We start from the raw sequence: 17635 nt of genomic DNA on the forward strand, positions 1-17635 counted from the left end.
TGGCTGCACACATCGGCTGCTGCAGAGTCTTTACGATGCTCATTAATCATTTCAGATTTAATTAATAAAATTCCATGAAGCAATATTAATATGACAGATGTGTGGACTGTCCTAACAGAGTCTTAAGGTGTGAGTGAGTTAATGTGTGTAAAAGAGCTTGTGAGATGACATTGAAAAACTGTGTAGACTGCAAGAACTGCAGTGGTTTTCTCTCTCTCACACACACTTTTTTTCTCTCTCCTCGCCCACACATGTGCAGTGGGGGGTAAAAGTGTGTGGGAGAGAGTCCAGTTCCAAACAAGGCGGTAAATCGTCAGGTCCAATAACATCAGCTCTATAGCACTACAACAAAACCACAGAAAGAGAGAGAGGAAGAGGTAGAGAATGAGCGAGGGGCTGGAGTATTACCATTATAGGGGATCTGTAATTAAAATAGTAAATGAATCAGCTTTTTTTTTCTTTTTAATGATAGGGTTTAAAGATCACTAAATTATCTCTATTCATTCTCCATTGTATTTGTCAAGAGAAAGAATCGGACTATTTTAAGCAAAATGTTTTTGGCGAATGAACACTTAAAAATAAAGGTTCAAAAAGAGGGTTTTTGCAACAATGCCTAGAAGAACCATTTTTGGAATTAACCTTTTGGTGAACAGCTCTTAAAAGAATTTTTTTTCCTTAATGTGAAAAAAAAAAGAGAAAAAAGTATAATCTGAAGAAGTTTTTCCACTATAAAGAACGGTTTGTGGAATGGAAAGGTTCCATAGATATTAAATGTTTTTCATGGAACCAGAAGTCACTAAAGATCCTTTATTTTAAAAGTCACAGTAAAACAGAAATGGCAACAGATCTTTTCTCTTTTTAAATTGATATAGTGCTTTATACAAGAAAGATTTCCCGTTTATGTGATAAACGGGAAAACAACAATGAATGATGCAAACTTCATGCAAACTTTTCTTCCATATTGTGATGTACATCCAAGTGTAAGACATTATCGAAAAAGAAAAAAAATGTAGGGTGAGGACTTGGCTCTATGGATCGGTTACTGATCGTACTTTATGGGTTTTGCACTCAAAAGCGGAGGAAGATGAATGCGAGTTTGCAGGGGTGAGGTTTCAGCTGACTGAATGATTGGAGAAGTCCTGCATACAATACTTCTCCAGGGAGAAGTCTATCGTTTTCACCGGCAGGTCCAGTTATGCCATTTTGATCAGACATTACAAGGAAAATCTCTTTAAAAATTACACATATCCACAGACGAATTTGTGACATTAAAATAACATGCATTTAGAAAAGGGATAGGGTGAATTGTAATTTCATGCAGATTCAGACTGCAGTCAGTGAATAGCAGTTCCCTTTCGTGGTCACTCCGAGTTACGTCGGATGACGACGATTGGGGTTTCGCTTAGAAGCCTATCACCTTCGAGTATATAAAACGAGCCAATGGCAATGAAATGCCATGGGTCTGCGGAATTTGCATAGCGTAACTCCGCCCGCCGCAGGGGGTATATAAGGAAGTACGCTGCACAATGCAGACATGCTTTCGCTTCGGAGCCGAGAACTTCTCCACTCCTGCAAGCCAAAGATTCTGAGTTAGTCTTCTCTTACCTTCGAGACGAGCGAGCTCTCCGGTGTTGGTGTGACGGCGATTTCAGCGAGTGCACACTTCCCTGCTGATCTTGTCAGTGATCTGACAGTTAGTGTGATTTCTCCCTGTTCGCTTCAACATCCGCGGAGTTTTCCTCTCACAAAAAGAGCATTGCATGTGGCACGTCTTTTTAAAGATGTCTCGCCCGTGCACTTCTGGTTGTGGTCGCGATGTATTTTCTCCTGATGGGCACAATCTCTGCTTAGCGTGTTTGGGCGTTGATCACGCTGAAGCAGCGTTTGTGGATGATTCATGTTCTCATTGCGGGAACATGACCATCTCCATGCTGCGGTCGAGACTCAATGAGCTCATCAGAGCGAGAGTCCCCTCATCCACACCCCGATCTACGGTCTCCCCGAGAGGCTGTACTTCGGCTGGTGGCCAGGGTGACCTGAGGGTATCTGTGTGGGACAAACCGCCGATACGTCCACGGTCCACACACCCCTCTTCAGCATTGGTACCCGCGAGCGTGCAGATCGAAACCGCCGGTCCCTCTACGGAGGCCCCGCGCGTTTCGTTTTGCGTTCCACAGGAGGATGCAATGTCGATCACTGCATCACAAGGTGGGCATGAGTCCTCGGGAAGTGAGGATTCGGCTGTGTTGCCGCCCTCGGGCGTGCCAGCATTGCCCGAGTCTGATCCCGAGCTGACTGCCATGCTTTCCCGGGCAGCCGCGGCCATTGGGCTCGAGTGGTCCCCGCCGCCCGATCCAGTGCGCTCGCGGCTGGATGATTGGTTTTTGGGAGCGGCCGCTGACATTCGTCGCCGCCCAACCCCAATACCATTCTTCCCGGAAGTGCATGAGGAAGTCACGCGGTCCTGGAAGGCTCCCATGTCTTCCCGCGATCGTTCGTCGGCTTTCTCCGCCTTTCCTCCCCTCGATAGAGCTGATGCTTGTGGGTACACTGGGATTCCCACGGTTGAACGTTCTGTCGCGATGCAGCTGTGTCCGGCAGGCGCTTCATCACGTGGTGATCCTAAGCACCCGTCCAAAGCCTGTGGATTCTCGTCCACTCTCGTGGCGAAGTCTTACAGTGCGGCGGGACAGGCAGCTGCCTCTTTGCATGCCATGGCCATTCTGCAGGTCTACCAGGCCCAGATGCTTCGTGACATGCACGAGGGCAGGACAGACCCAGGGCTCGTTGATGAGCTGCGCGCCGCCACCGACCTCGCTCTCCGAGCGACGAAGGTGACCGCGCGCTCCCTGGGTTTGGTGATGTCCACAGCTGTGGTCCAGGAGAGACATCTCTGGCTGAACCTGGCTGATATGTGTGAGCCCGAGCGGACTCGTCTGCTGGATGCTCCCATATCCCAGGCCGGCCTTTTCGGCGGTGCGGTCGAGGATTTTGCCCAACAGTTCTCGACCGCCCAGAAGCAGACTGAGGCTATCAAGCACATTCTGCCCCGACGCTCTGCTGCTCAGCCGTCGGCACAGAATCCTCAGCCTGCTCGCCGCCGAGGGCGCCCTCCCGCGGCCGCCCCTCCCGCACGGCCCCAGCAGCAACCTTCACCCGGGCCGCGTTGTGGAGGGAGCCGCAGGCAGGCGCCACAGCCCTCTCCAGCCCCGCCGCCCGCTAAACGCCAGGCCGAGCGGCGCTCCTGAGACGGGCTGCTCAGGGTTGGCTTCAATTCTGTCCCAGGAGCTGGTAGCAGGGCCACTCCTTCCCCCGGTGGAGGGCCGGGGGAGAATCTTTTGTTCTCCACTCCCCGCTGCTCGTCCAACGACGAGCAGTACTTTGATGTGGTTGAAGACAGAATTGAATTCCCCAATCCTGAGCCGACAGAGTCCGAGGGCCGCAGTGCGCGCCACCCTCGGGTCCCGCCACTGCCGCCCTCCTCTGTCCCAGAGGTGTGGGATGACAGCACGCGCCGCCCACGAGCCACGCTCCTCTCATCCCCCTCTGTCGCCAGACCCCTGCCAGAGCACGCCCCCGTGGGACGCGCGCCCTCCCCTGGCCTCCTCTGGCAGGACGCGGTTAATGACCGTGCCCCCGCACAGGGCCGCTATGCCACCCTCGCCGGTGCCGGTCATTCCGCCTCGCTGCCCCACCGACGGTACGTCTGTGGTTCGTATGACCCCGCTGGTGCACTTTCTGGAGGCCTGGCTAGAGCTTCCCAGACTGTCCCGCTGGGTCGCGAGAACCATCAGGCTCGGCTACGCGATTCAGTTCGCGAGATCTCCTCCCCGCTTCAGGGGAGTCCGCTTCACTATGGTCGGTGGCAATGCCCCTGTCATGAGAGCGGAGGTCGCCACCCTGCTGGCGAAGGGTGCGATCGAGATTGTCCCTCCAGCCGAAATGAAGTCCGGCTTCTACAGCCCTTACTTCATTGTACCCAAGAAGTCCGGTGGGTTACGGCCAATCCTCGACCTGCGCGTCTTGAACCGCTCCCTTCACAGGCTGCCATTCAAGATGCTCACGGCCAAACACATCCTCCAGTGTGTGCGGCCGCAGGATTGGTTTGCAGCGATCGACCTGAAGGACGCCTACTTCCATGTCTCCATTTTACCTCGACACAGACCGTTTCTACGGTTTGCTTTCGAGGGGCAGGCATACCAGTACGCGGTTCTCCCTTTCGGGCTAGCCCTGTCCCCTCGCGTCTTTACGAAGGTCGTCGAGGCAGCCCTTGTTCCCCTCCGGGAACACGGGGTTCGCATCCTGAACTATCTCGACGACTGGCTGATCCTAGCTCACTCTCGAGACCAGGTTTGCGAACACAGGGACCTAGTGCTCCGGCACCTAGTCCGTCTGGGCCTTCGGGTCAACTGGGAGAAGAGCAAACTCTGCCCCGTGCAGAGGATCTCTTTTCTCGGTATGGAGATCGACTCGGTCGCCATGTGCGCGCAGCTTACGAGCGAGCGCGCGCAGTCACTGCTGACTTGTCTTCGTCAGTTCGAGGGCAAGAGTGCGGTTCCACTGAAACTTTTTCAGAGGCTCCTGGGGCATATGGCATCCGCAGCCGCAGTAACGCCGCTGGGATTGCTTCATATGAGACCGCTTCAGCTTTGGCTTCGCGATCGAGTCCCGAGGTGGGCATGGCAACACGGCACGCTCCAAGTCCCAGTGACTCCAGCCTGCCGTCAGACCTTCACCCCGTGGGCGAACCTCAGTTTTCTACGGGCCGGAGTGCCCTTAGAACGAGTTTCCCGGCATGTTGTTGTATCAACAGATGCCTCCAACACGGGCTGGGGCGCCATGTGCAATGGTCATGCTGCCGCGGGCTCCTGGACAGGACCCCAGCGCCTTTGGCATGTCAATTGCCTCGAGTTGCTGGCTGTACGTCTCGCCCTGCACCGCTTCCATGCGCTGCTCAGGGGTCAGCACGTACTAGTCCGATCAGACAATACCGCAACAGTAGCGTACATCAACCATCAAGGTGGTCTACGCTCCCGCCGTATGTCGCAACTCGCTCGCCACCTCCTCATATGGAGTCAGAAGCATCTGAGGTCGCTTCGAGCCATTTATATCCCGGGACACCTGAACCAGGCGGCCGACGAGCTGTCTCGAGTTCGGCCTCTCGCTGGAGAATGGCGACTCCATCCCCGGACGGTTCAGCTGATTTGGGATCAGTTCGGCGACGCACAGGTAGACCTGTTTGCCTCCCACGACTCGTCCCATTGCGACCTGTTTTATTCCCTGACCGAGGGCACGCTCGGCACGGATGCACTGGCGCACAGCTGGCCGCGGGGCCTACGCAAGTATGCGTTTCCCCCAGTGAGCCTTCTTGCGCAGACCTTGCGCAAGATCAGGGAGGACGAGGAGCAGGTCATTTTGGTTGCCCCGTATTGGCCCAACCGGACCTGGTTCTCCGAACTAGTACTCCTCGCGACAGCACCTCCCTGGCCAATTCCTCTGAGGAAGGACCTCCTTTCTCAGGGACGGGGCACCTTATGGCACCCTCGTCCCGATCTTTGGAACCTCCACGTGTGGCTCCTGGACGGGACGAGGCAGGTTTGAGTACCCTACCACCTGCGGTGGTGGCTACCATCACTTCCGCTAGAGCATCGTCCACGAGACATGCCTATGCGTTGAAGTGGAACCTCTTCGTCAACTGGTGTTCTTCTAAACATCAAGAACCCACGAAATGCCCGATCAGTGTCGTGCTTTCCTTCCTGCAAGAAGGGTTGGAGCGAAGGCTGTCTCCCTCCACCCTGAAAGTGTATGTTGCCGCCATTGCCGCACATCACGAAGCAGTTGAAGGTAAGTCTCTGGGAAAGCACGACCTGATCGTCAGGTTCCTGAGGGGAGCGAGGAGACTAAATCCTCCTCGTCCTCCCCTCGTTCCCTCTTGGGACCTCTCAGTGGTTCTAACTGCCCTGCAGAGTGCTCCCTTTGAGCCTTTGCAATCAGTGGAGCTTAAGTTCCTGTCAATGAAGACAGCGCTCCTGGTTGCATTGGCCTCCATCAAGAGGGTAGGGGACCTGCAGGCATTTTCGGTTGACGAAGCGTGCCTGGAATTCGGGCCGGCTGACTCTCACGTGATCCTGAGACCCCGGCTTGGATATGTGCCCAAGGTTCCTACCACACCCTTTCGAGACCAGGTAGTGAACCTGCAAGCGCTGCCTTTGGAGGAGGCAGACCCAGCCTTGGCACTGCTCTGTCCAGTACGCGCCCTCCGTGCTTACGTAGACAGAACGCGGTGTTTCAGGACCTCAGACCAGCTCTTTGTCTGTCATGGTGGGAAGCTGAAGGGAAAGGCTCTCTCAAAGCAAAGGTTATCTCACTGGATAGTGGATACCATTGCTTTGGCATACCAGCAGCAAGGTCGTCCGTGCCCCCTTGGTGTGAAAGCCCACTCCACACGTAGTGTCGCTTCCTCTTGGGCTCTAGCGCATGGCGCCTCGCTAACAGACATTTGTAGAGCTGCAGGCTGGGCGACACCCAACACATTCGCGAGATTCTATAATCTCCGCGTAGAGCCAGTTTCTTCTCATGTACTCGCTTCAACCAGCCGGTGCTAGATTCTGCTCAGGTGTCTTCGCTTGCTCGCCATTCCTCTCCACGGACGGGATACGTGCGATTTTCTTCTCAGGTGAGTCTGATAAGCTCTGAGTTTCCTCCAGCACTGGTGACGTCAACGCCTGAGTTATGCCAATCTGCCATAACGCAGCTTTTGCGCTTGACTAGGTGCCTCCATGTGCATGGTCCCCCCTCTGGGCGACCCCCACATGTGTATTCCACTGTAAGTCTCCTTGTGAGCGTGTGTCTTTCCCTTGGCAAGCCACCTTGCCACCCCTGGGGTTTAAAATTCCACCTGCGGCTGGACACCCCAGTGATTCTCCATATGCATCCCTCTGGGTCATATGTGTATTCTAAGTCCCCCCCATCAATGGCTGGGCATGATTGCATATTTCTCTCTGGAGATATGCTTCCCAGTGTACCTTGGTATCCCTGTGTTAAGTAGGACTCCTTCGTTCGTGCTAGTCTCACAACAGGGAGCTCAGACTTACGCAGGGCACTGGAAGACAGCCGAGGTGGCGTGATTAGACTGGAACCCCAATCGTCGTCATCCGACGTAACTCGGAGTGACCACGAAAGGGAACGTCTCGGTTACGGATGTAACCCTCGTTCCCTGAGTGGGAACGGAGACGTTACGTCTTCCTGCCACTTCCGCTGTACCGCTGAAAAACGCCTGGGGCCAGTCTCGGCTCCTCAGCGAAGGCATGTCTGCATTGTGCAGCGTACTTCCTTATATACCCCCTGCGGCGGGCGGAGTTACGCTATGCAAATTCCGCAGACCCATGGCATTTCATTGCCATTGGCTCGTTTTATATACTCGAAGGTGATAGGCTTCTAAGCGAAACCCCAATCGTCGTCATCCGACGTAACGTCTCCGTTCCCACTCAGGGAACGAGGGTTACATCCGTAACCGAGACGATTCACTGACTGACTGACTGTGAAAACCACTCTGAATTGGTGCATTTGTGCATGAGCATTAGTAGTGAGTGCGAGCGTCTATACATTTGCCCCTGCCTGCATTATTTATCTTTTTCACCAAATTACACTTCACTTTTCATTAATCTCCTCTACTCCTCCTCTGTCTCCCCATCTTTCTCTCTGTGCTTCCGTCACACCCCATAGAGCCCCCTTCTCCCCTTTCATCATTCTCCTCTTCCTCCCAGAACACTTTCAATTTCAGGCCCCTCCGTTTTTTCCTCTATTTACATTCACAATACATCATTTTTTCAATCAATGCTAAAAACGTGGACTTCAGACTCAGATAAAGCCAGCTAATCTTACAGGCATAAAAGTCAATAGAGTTTATCATTGCATAGTACAGCTAATGCGAAAACAGCTTTAAATGTTGAAATCATTTCTACATTTGATGTAACAAAATGCAAAGGTGATGAAAGTGGCCTCCGAGATTTAGAAATCAAAGATGTAAGCTACAATAGAGAGTGTTTTATTAAGATAAGTGTGAGATTGTGAGCCTCAAAAATGTTTAAGTAACAGCTGTTGAAACATAAAGAGAAACTTTTTTGTTTATTTAAATGTTAAATCGAATACAAATAGAACAATGTTAAATCCTTAGTTTTCTATCACTTTGCTTTAATCCATATAAAAAGCGTGATACAAATACAAAAAACTTTACAAAGTGATCATCCTCTGTTGCCATGCTTACATCCTTTAACTGGCATTACTTCAAATATTGTTTGTGTATTAGGATGCACATTGTTTCAATGTCTCACTACACTGCAAATCTACTGCTCTGCTGTAGAGCAATAGGATATGTATACATATCAATATCAATGACACTAATAAGGGCACTCGGTCTGAAGGCTCAAGGGGAAAAAAATGAATCATTCAGCATGTTCTTACCCTCCTTGATATCTGCCTTTGTCTGGTTCAGTCCCTATCTGCTTCTAGCTGTCAAATCATCAGTGGTAAAAGAATATTCAAATGGTGCACTGGGACCCCAGACGTGTCAAACGATATTCTGTAAGCCATGTTTTTCATCTTTAAACATTAATATCATGTAGGCCATTCATCAAAACCATGGATGCTTATAAATCACATCAGACTGTGATTTTTCACTCTAAATTGAATCTGTAGGGAGGTAGTAAATGGCTTTCTATTTCAAAGTCAAGTAGCCATACAGGAAATATAAACAGCTTCATAAGTGTCCGGATGCACAGAGAACTGAAGTGCATTGTAAATATCAGTTTGTCAAATTATTTCACCTAGTTGGCGGAAAAAAAAAGGTTCCTATTCACAGTGCTTTTCTATATGATGATACTTTTCAAAAGAAAAAATAGAAAGAAGAATTATCAATTTAGTGGGAAAGAAGTTTTCATGTGGAATCCAAATGAAAATAAACTGATCGAGTGGTTTCAGCAGCTCAAGTATGATGAACACCACAACAATGTTTAATTACACGATGAGAACATACAGCATAAAGAAAAGACTATATGCTCAGCTGCTGTAAAATCTAGAGAAGATGGATCTCACTCCCGCCCATAGGTTGTGGCCTGTTGCCCAGCTCTGAAGCAGTTACATAAGCACTGCCAAACACTGAATATTTAATATATATGAGCACTGATTGAAGCTTGAAAAAAAAGGGTTCTTTGGCATAACCAAAGTCTTTGACTTTTAAAAAAAACATACAAAAACCTTATAATTTGCAGTCATAAAAAAGGTTTACTATAACATTTGAACAGCTTTGCACATATAATGAATCTTTAAAAAGTACAAAGTGTTAGATTGTATATAATATATCATATATATAATATTATTATATCCAGATTGCATGGCAGTGTTAGTCTGAATCACATCCATGTATGACTGCATCACATTGCTGGCAGTTTTAGAGGAAAGTTTTTATGGCATTTTAAAGATCATTTAGTGTGGACACTTACAGCTGTTGGCTCACTCTAACAATCTAAAAAGATAATGCACTTCTGCATACATGCAAATCTCACCACTGATGTGGACTGTAAATGGATCTGCATGTGTCACTTCATTGGCAATTTTTTCCAAAATTGGTACAATATTATTTACTCCCATAGCCGAGCACAAATGTGCAACCATCCACAAAGCACACATTAAAACCATGACATTAGCTTCAATGACAACAAATGCAGCAATTGACTTTAGATTTGTATGAGTAGATGATCATATAAGACTATGATAACATGAAATGAAATATCATGTATATGAAATATTTTTTTATTATCTGCAATTTTAATGTTTTATTGCAACAATGCAATGCACTTTAATTTGAACAATAGAAATTTGCTTTTTACCTGGGTACAGATGGTTTCCAGCTCGCTGCATGAGGAACAGCACACTTCTTAAAACTGGAGAACAACTCACAAAGCAATTGATGTAACCTAGGCTAGCAGGCTAATGGATAGCTTATTGTATTAATTAGCCTAATGAGACTGGATTTTGATTCCGCTTTTCACTTAATTAGAACAGCCCTAAGTGCCATGCTAGAACATTTACGCAAATAAGGTTAAAAAAAGTTGTAGGAATGTTTAAATTGGAAGGTGGTGCTGCGTGCTGGCATTTTGTCTGACAGGGGAATTCTGTTTGGATAGTTCTTGTGTCAGCAAGACTCGCTTCGCTTTGTTTGTACGTAAGCGTGGGCAGGAAGCCTCTGTCACATATCCAATCTAAGGGCAACCCTCCCACGGTTAGTTGTCTGAATCGATTATAAATGGATTTATTTTTTAAAAGCGCCTATGGAAGGCTTCGAGTGTTGAAATTATGCTTGCTGTAGAGAGAGATTCATCTGGGGGAAGACCAAGATACGGTGGATGCCGCCTCATTAACTCCCAGTCAGAGCCGGGAGAACAAACGATCAGTTTGTAAAGAACGCCAACGCGGCGTTTCCCTCTTTGCGACGCACGCATTGCAGGGCGGAAATGATGGAGGTGGAAGAATTTCTCTTTCGGCGTCAAGAGATTTTCTTGGGATAGGTCATTTGTCAACAGTGTGCTGTTAATTCTCCAAGGCAGAACGTACCTCTTCTGTCGCCCTCTCATGTGAGACAGTCGACGTCCTCTGGGTGAAGTTAACGTAAACAGACAGTTGGTTGCAGAAACACTATCCTCTCTGACAGCCATGTAAATCATCTGTCAACTCATTCTCCCCATGAGCTAATCCAATTCGTTCATGTTTAACACTGTAGATTTTTTTGATATAATTCACATGGCTGGATTATGTTAACTTTCCTAATGAAAAACATCCATTGGGCTATCGTCTCGTCACCTATAGTGCCAGGTATACGAGCACGTAACCAAAACATGCACTTGCAAACGACTTTCGAGACTGCTATTCCGCATTAGTCTACTGTAGCCTATTAATGAGCAAAACTGTAGAGGTAGAAATGGCATTGAGATTTAGATCGAGATAAACGGTTCTTTAATTACACAAGTAAGGAAGGAGGTTTAAGCACGTATAAAATAATTTAACTAATGGCCCTTAGCAATAGCACTATTACAGTGAGCCAAAAGAACCTGACGTAATGAAGAAAAATGAAGGCAATGGTAACTAAGGCCAGTGCCAGGATTATCAGCTCATTCACAAAACACGAATGAGCTTGGCCTTGGTCTGAAGATGGGAACCCTTGAGAACGCTTAGAGATTGCACGAAAAGAGTATTGGGCAAACGTTTGGAACCGTTGGATTTCGAAATTTTTAGGCATGTGGATAAGTGCACTAATTACAGGTGCAACTCGTCCTGCTTGATCCCTGCTGTTGACACGCGGTACATTCCCAGAGAGTTTAGCCCCTGCAGTTTCACTGGTGTTATACCACAACATGACACTTAATAAACCATTTACATTTTAAAAGAAATATATATGGTCTACCAGGAAACAAGCAGTTTAAAAAATGAATTATTGCACCACCTTGTTCTTTAATAGCCTATATACAATGTCCATATTTGCTTAAAATAATCAACAATTGCTTCATCATTTGCACCCTCGCGCCAAACATGACTTTTGTTTATTCCAAAAGGAGATGTTGGGGATGTGAGGGACTGACAGCTTCAGTCACCATAACTTTATTTGTACGGAAAAAATCCGAGGGTGTCAGTCTCTAACATCTCCAAAATAGTTACTTAAGGGTGAATAATAATGACAATTATCTTATTTGTGTGTATTTTCCTTTCAAAATTTAAGTTGCCAGTTCGTTCAAATAGATAAGAAATAGCCTACAATGTGGACGAAAGATGATGGGTCAATGAAAACTAATGCTGACAAAAGCGAATGATTTCAAAACTGGTTTACAGAATACGGAGTAGCCTATCAATCTCTCTAACACACTACAAGGTTTCAAGCAACATGACTGCGAGTATTCCTGTACAAATGATACATTGAACTAAAGCTGTTTTTATTCATGGTTATAATTAAGATCCCTCTGACATTTATTGAAGAAATCTTAAAATATGGAAAGACATAACTTTAAATTAGATGTGGCATATAACGTAGGCTAATTTTCCACTCATGCAAGATGAAATTGTGTTTAGGCCTATTCGATAGAATATTTTATGATAAAATACATAACCTGTCGTCTCACTGTAATTTGCATGTTGGATGCATTACGTTTTTATTTTTAGATGGTCCACAATGGATACCAACATAATACATGCCAGCAACATTGCACTGTAAATGTTTATTGTCCATTTTGTCTAGTAGAGAGGGGGAAAAAAACGGTTGCAAAAGCTTTTATTGGTAATAATGATGCATTTCAAACACTCATCAAAACATCCTGTAACATAATGTCACGACATGGATACGGAAGAGGCGCATTACTCGTTAATGTAAAAAAAATCCAGATCAGACAAAACATGTAGCCTATAATACGCATTCATTTTGCAAGCACTGACGATTCAAGCGCCAGCTGTTTCCTTTGTGAATTTTATGGTGTAATTGCATTTATGCGTTTTGTTAATGAGGCAATGTAGGCTACATCGTGATGAGGATTGTTGGTTCCTTTGTGTTGCGCTGTCAGTTTGCAGCTGCATCTTGGAAGGGACCGGTCTCGCGCTCCCCGTGTTGTCTAGCCCTCTCTATTCGGCGGAAAAAAAGTACTATTTCATTCATCCCGTTTCCTTCCATTCATCTGGGCACTGCAGCGTAGCGAAGACTCGGGGTTCGATCAGCACCAAAATTCTTATCAATGGAGAGAGTCAGTGACGTCAATGAGCTGGAGTGACGTGCAGTCACGTGGGCGCAGTGGGGCCGAAATAAAAACACGGAGAGCTGACCGTGGTACTGAAAATATCCCCACAGCGCCGTGCAAGAATAGCCAACCATACGGCTTACACAAACGATATTTCTGTACAAACAAAACAGCAAGAATCAAACAAAGCATGTATTGTTGAAGTGGATTCATATACGTAAATCGCGAGACTAACTTAACTTAAATACAAAGTTTGAAGAGGACACAATAAGTGCGTCGGACTGCGCTGCCCCTGACAGGATTCCCGGTAAGTCCCGGCTTTCTTTTTATAGTAACAGGGAACAGTAATGCAGAAGGCGTGGGAAAAGAAGTATATAATAATGTAGACAGAAGACGCATGAATTAAAAACGCAAACTGAGGCAACAAGATTTTGCTTTATTAGTTTACATGTAAAAAAAAAGATATATACATTTGGTGGTATAAAATAACAGAAATGTTAGGCATGTGTAATAAAAATGTATTCTAAAATAGGCTATATCCATTTTAAGTCTTTATATAAAAAGGGGACCTGATGAAAAAAAATATGCAGCAATGTAGAAAGTAAAAGTAGGCTATAACAATTATTTGTGAAGGAAGGCATGAAACTTATTAAAAAACACTTTAGTGGTACTGAATATTGCAATGATGACTTTTAGAATTAATGATGAAGGTAACGGTTATGATCAATGGCACAGCTTTCATAATAATTATTACCACGCCCTTGCTCATGCTTTCATCATATTTCTCATCACCATAGCATTAGATGCCCAAAATAACTAGCCTACGTCGAGTCCAATCACAAAAGCGCACGAGAGACACTGACATAAAAACATTGTTTTGCTTCTGCATGCTTTGACTTTTGCCTTCTGGGGTTCAATTTGACGTATTTTACATACTTATAAGTAGCCTAGCTCATATGGAGCAGAGAAATGTTGACATACAATTCAACAGCAGAACATTCATTATCTGTTTTCATGTCTTTCAAATGTTGTTGATTGGGTTAAATCTGCGATAGAAGACGTTTAAATCTCAAATCTAATAGTCTCAAAGCAGAAGATTATAGGCCTACTATAGGAGTCTACAAGGCGTCTTAGAGCTGGATTACTTGCGTTCTTTGTTGATGAGACCTTCCCAGATGTCTCGGTCATTTAAGGCAGTGGACGAGGGTGTTACTGTTAGAGCTGTTGTTATATCGTGGAGACACGATTCTTATCAGAAGACCAAAAAGTTTATATTTTCAAATTTGCGAGGAGCAACAGACATTTTTTTAATAAAAATAAGAAAATTGTGCATGCCACGCAGATGTCAAACTTTATAAGAGTAGGCTAAACCAATACATCGTGAGCCAGTTGGCACAAATCCAAATTTCATGGAGTGTTTTTTCCATATGAATGAGAAATACTCGTATTTGTTTTGTTTTTTTTGGAGCTCTAACTTGCTTTGCATGGTCATACTGTGATTTTCAGATCATCCTTGTATTGCTTGCTCATTAACCTCCCACGCATCGGAAGGGCTCCCTGCTAAGGCGCTTTTCCTCCTATACATTATTAGCACCGCGCCGCGTGTGCGAGCAATCACATGTACAAAGCGCTTCAGAGTCCTCACGAACCGCACCAGCTCAAGCCGCAGAGCCAATTACAACGCCTTTGCAAAATCAGCTAAGCAGCAGGCAATAACACATCAATTAAAGCTTAACAAAATATCCTCCCTCCTATGATTAAACCATGTTTGTGCAAAATATAAATATGCTTTGTTAGATATCTTCAGAATAGAAAAAATCCTCACTGGATTTGACAGGGAAAACTACTAAAGTCTATATTGTCATTAGTTCTTCCATTACAGGAATGAACAATTCATGAAATGCTCTCAGGTATCAATTACAAGTCATTCATAAAAATGTTTTTAATGTAATATACAGTGAGTGATGCATTCAGGCAGTCTGCAAAGTGTCCACCATCTTACCTGAGAAAAATCTTCATTCTGAGCGATGCACATGATTGTTTTTACTCAAGCTCATTTATTCAAGAATTTTTATGACAAAGGTATATCAAAAAAAATGATATAACTATAAAGCATAGACAACAGTTGCTTTTGGTCACCTTGAGATCAAGGGCTTTTTTATAACAGATTTGATCTTTGACCATTTATGCACTTTTTCTGTCTTTCAGGTTCAACACGTACGTGCGGTCATGAGCTGGTGCCAACAAACTTTAAATGTTCCCGTCATTTTCCTGTTCGTGTTATTTAGTCTCACAGTCAAGCCTGCAACCTTCAGTCCAGTGACAGCAGCCAGCAACACAGTAAGTGAAAACTATGCAGCACCCTCCTCTGCTCAGCAACAGAGTCAATATACTCAACCATCAGAGGAAAAGGGCTGGCTACATGATGAAAACGAAGAAGATGAGCTTTTCAAAGACGTGGATCCTAGAACCCTAGCAGCGGTCCTTCTCGGGGCCCTCAACCAACCTCAGAAGGAAAAGATGAGTGAACGAGAAGAGGGGGGAATGGAAGTGGAAAAGCAGAAGGATCTTCAGGGTGCAGACAGAGACAGAGATAGTCACAAAGAGCTGGAGCTGGTCATGGCAGCTGCTGCAGCGCAAGGAAAAGATGAGAAAGAAAGAGAGGAAGAAGAAGAGATAAAAAGGGCTGAGGAAGAGGAACGGCTAACGGAGAAAGTGACAAGCCACACCACTAGTCAGACGGTACCATTAAAAGAGCAGGTGGCTCCACAAGAGGGGGCCACAAAAGAGGAGGTGATCAAGGAGGAGGAGAGGCAGGAGCCAGAGAGAGGAGAACTGGGGGAGGAGGAAGAGCAGCTGAGTCCAGAGGAAGTGAAGAATCTGGAGACTGTGTTAGAGGAACTGCAGAGCTACAGCACAGCCACTAAGAGAGAGCGTGACACGTCCACAGGCCAGAGGGGAAGCCGGGGGGAGTATTTTGATTACCTGGACCGTAATGGCCTCATGAACAACGAGATCAAGTCTAAAGCTAAAGGCAATGACCTAGCCCTGTCCAAGAAGAAGCTAAAGTGGCAAATCGAACAAGAGAAGAACAAAATTCAGCCTTTACAAAGAGGAGGCAACTTCATGGATGACTTTACCAATAACCTTGCTGACCCAGAAGAAGAAGATGAGGAAGATCAGGAGGACGAAGAACAGCTGAGCCCTGAAGAAGAGGAAACTCGGGCCAAGGCAGAGCAAGAGGAGGTACGCAGACAGGCAGCAGAAGCACAAAGAGCCAAGGCGGAGGAGGAAAAGCTTGCAGACATTGCATCTGACATGCTCCTGAAATACATCGTGAAACAGGACAAGAAAAAGTACCAAGACAACAATGGTGCAGAAGATAAGCGCTCTGATGAGGAGGACACTAGTGATGACGATGATGACATTGACCCACAGACCATTGATAAGCTGATTGAGATCTCAAGCAAGCTGCATCTTCCTGCTGATGATGTGGTGGACATTATTAACGATGTGGAGAAAAAGAAGAAAAAAGATGCTCCTGAAAATCTCCCATGGCAACGTCCTCTAGTGCCGCCTCCAGCCCCTGTTGCACCTTCTACTCTGTTACGTAAACCTCCTCCCTCAAAGCCTCCTCAACCGAACACAAACCCATTAAAAGCCTGGTTCAAAGACAGGGCCTCGGTCAAGCCCAGCAAGCAAGACATTTGGACGAGGCAGCAGTGGCCCTTTCGTACCTACCCTTCCTACAAGTTCTATCAAAAACCCTACAGAGGGTATTACCCCATCTACATCCCACCTCAAAAACCAAAATCCCGCTACTATTCCAAGCCTTCTTTCTCCCTCAATGATGTCCTGGGAAACTCACTGGACTATGACTTTGATTACTCCCCCAGACGGAAGTCGCGTCCCTGGGCGCAGTCTCGCCAAAGAGCCCAACCAGCCTTCCAGCGGAACCTCTACTTTCCTCACCCTCGGACTTTCAAAGCCGTACCCATGCCTAAACCCCGGTCACCTCCACGTCGTTGGCCGTCCTTTTATTACCCAGCCCGAGCTCCTGTAGTCACCAGGGAAGATGATTACTACAGTCCGCTGAGGCAGCCGCCACAGGACAGCGAAGAGGAGCTGCAGAACTTCATCGAGAGGGTCTTCATGAAAAATCCCCGGATGTTTCAGTGAACAGACTGGGGGGGGAAAAAGAGAGCGATGAGGAGGCGGAGGGGAAAAAGAAAGTGAAAGGGAACAACTTAAAGACTGTTCATTCCCAACTATCATGTTCTGGTTTCTTTTACTGAAATCAATTTCTTCACACTCACTTATTTGTTTCAGATACAAAGTTTACCCCCAAGAAAGAACACAAATAGGATCTTCATGTCCATCTAACCTGTCCATTCAAGGAGCAGATACCAGATAGCATAAATCACCATGTTTTCATCCCTTACAAAGACATTCAAGATAGAATCTTGAAAGGCTTGCCATTATTATGGAAGCAACTCCATTATCCAAGTCTTATTTACATATCTTTTCTTATTTTGTTTTGTATATTTTGGACATTTCAAGTCCCAGTAGTCAATATCATTGATCCTAGAGGGATAGCAAAAAAAAAAAAAAAAAAAAAAAAAAAAAAAAATTCCTATTTGCACCTTTAAAGAACATTACACAGATTAATTCAGACAGAAATGATAAACAATCACAGTGCCATAATGGTGGAAATATACATTTTGTTAATTCAATACACCAAATGTATTAAGTCTTACTTGTACCTCAAAGTATTCTGCTTAAGCATTTACCATGTGTGCGTTCCCTTATGAAGCAGAGGACACACTCAAAGTCTTGTACATAGAATTAGTTTCTTATCGCTG

The 17635-nt window shown here is 46.1% G+C and overlaps 1 protein-coding gene across 1 annotated transcript; it reads left to right on the top strand.

Annotated features, from left to right (window-relative positions):
- The first annotated feature begins 12828 nt into the window (after positions 1 to 12828).
- Positions 12829 to 17365, top strand: vgf (VGF nerve growth factor inducible). The gene is made up of 2 exons (XM_084405587.1): positions 12829 to 13080; positions 14982 to 17365. Exon 2 carries the CDS (start codon positions 15003 to 15005, stop codon positions 16950 to 16952), a length of 1950 nt encoding a protein of 649 aa, XP_084261713.1. The 5' UTR covers positions 12829 to 13080; positions 14982 to 15002; the 3' UTR covers positions 16953 to 17365.
- Positions 17366 to 17635: the final 270 nt, after the last annotated feature.

This window comes from Rutilus rutilus (genome assembly GCF_951802725.1).
Source record: "Rutilus rutilus genome assembly, chromosome: 3".
NCBI lineage: Eukaryota > Metazoa > Chordata > Actinopteri > Cypriniformes > Leuciscidae > Rutilus > Rutilus rutilus.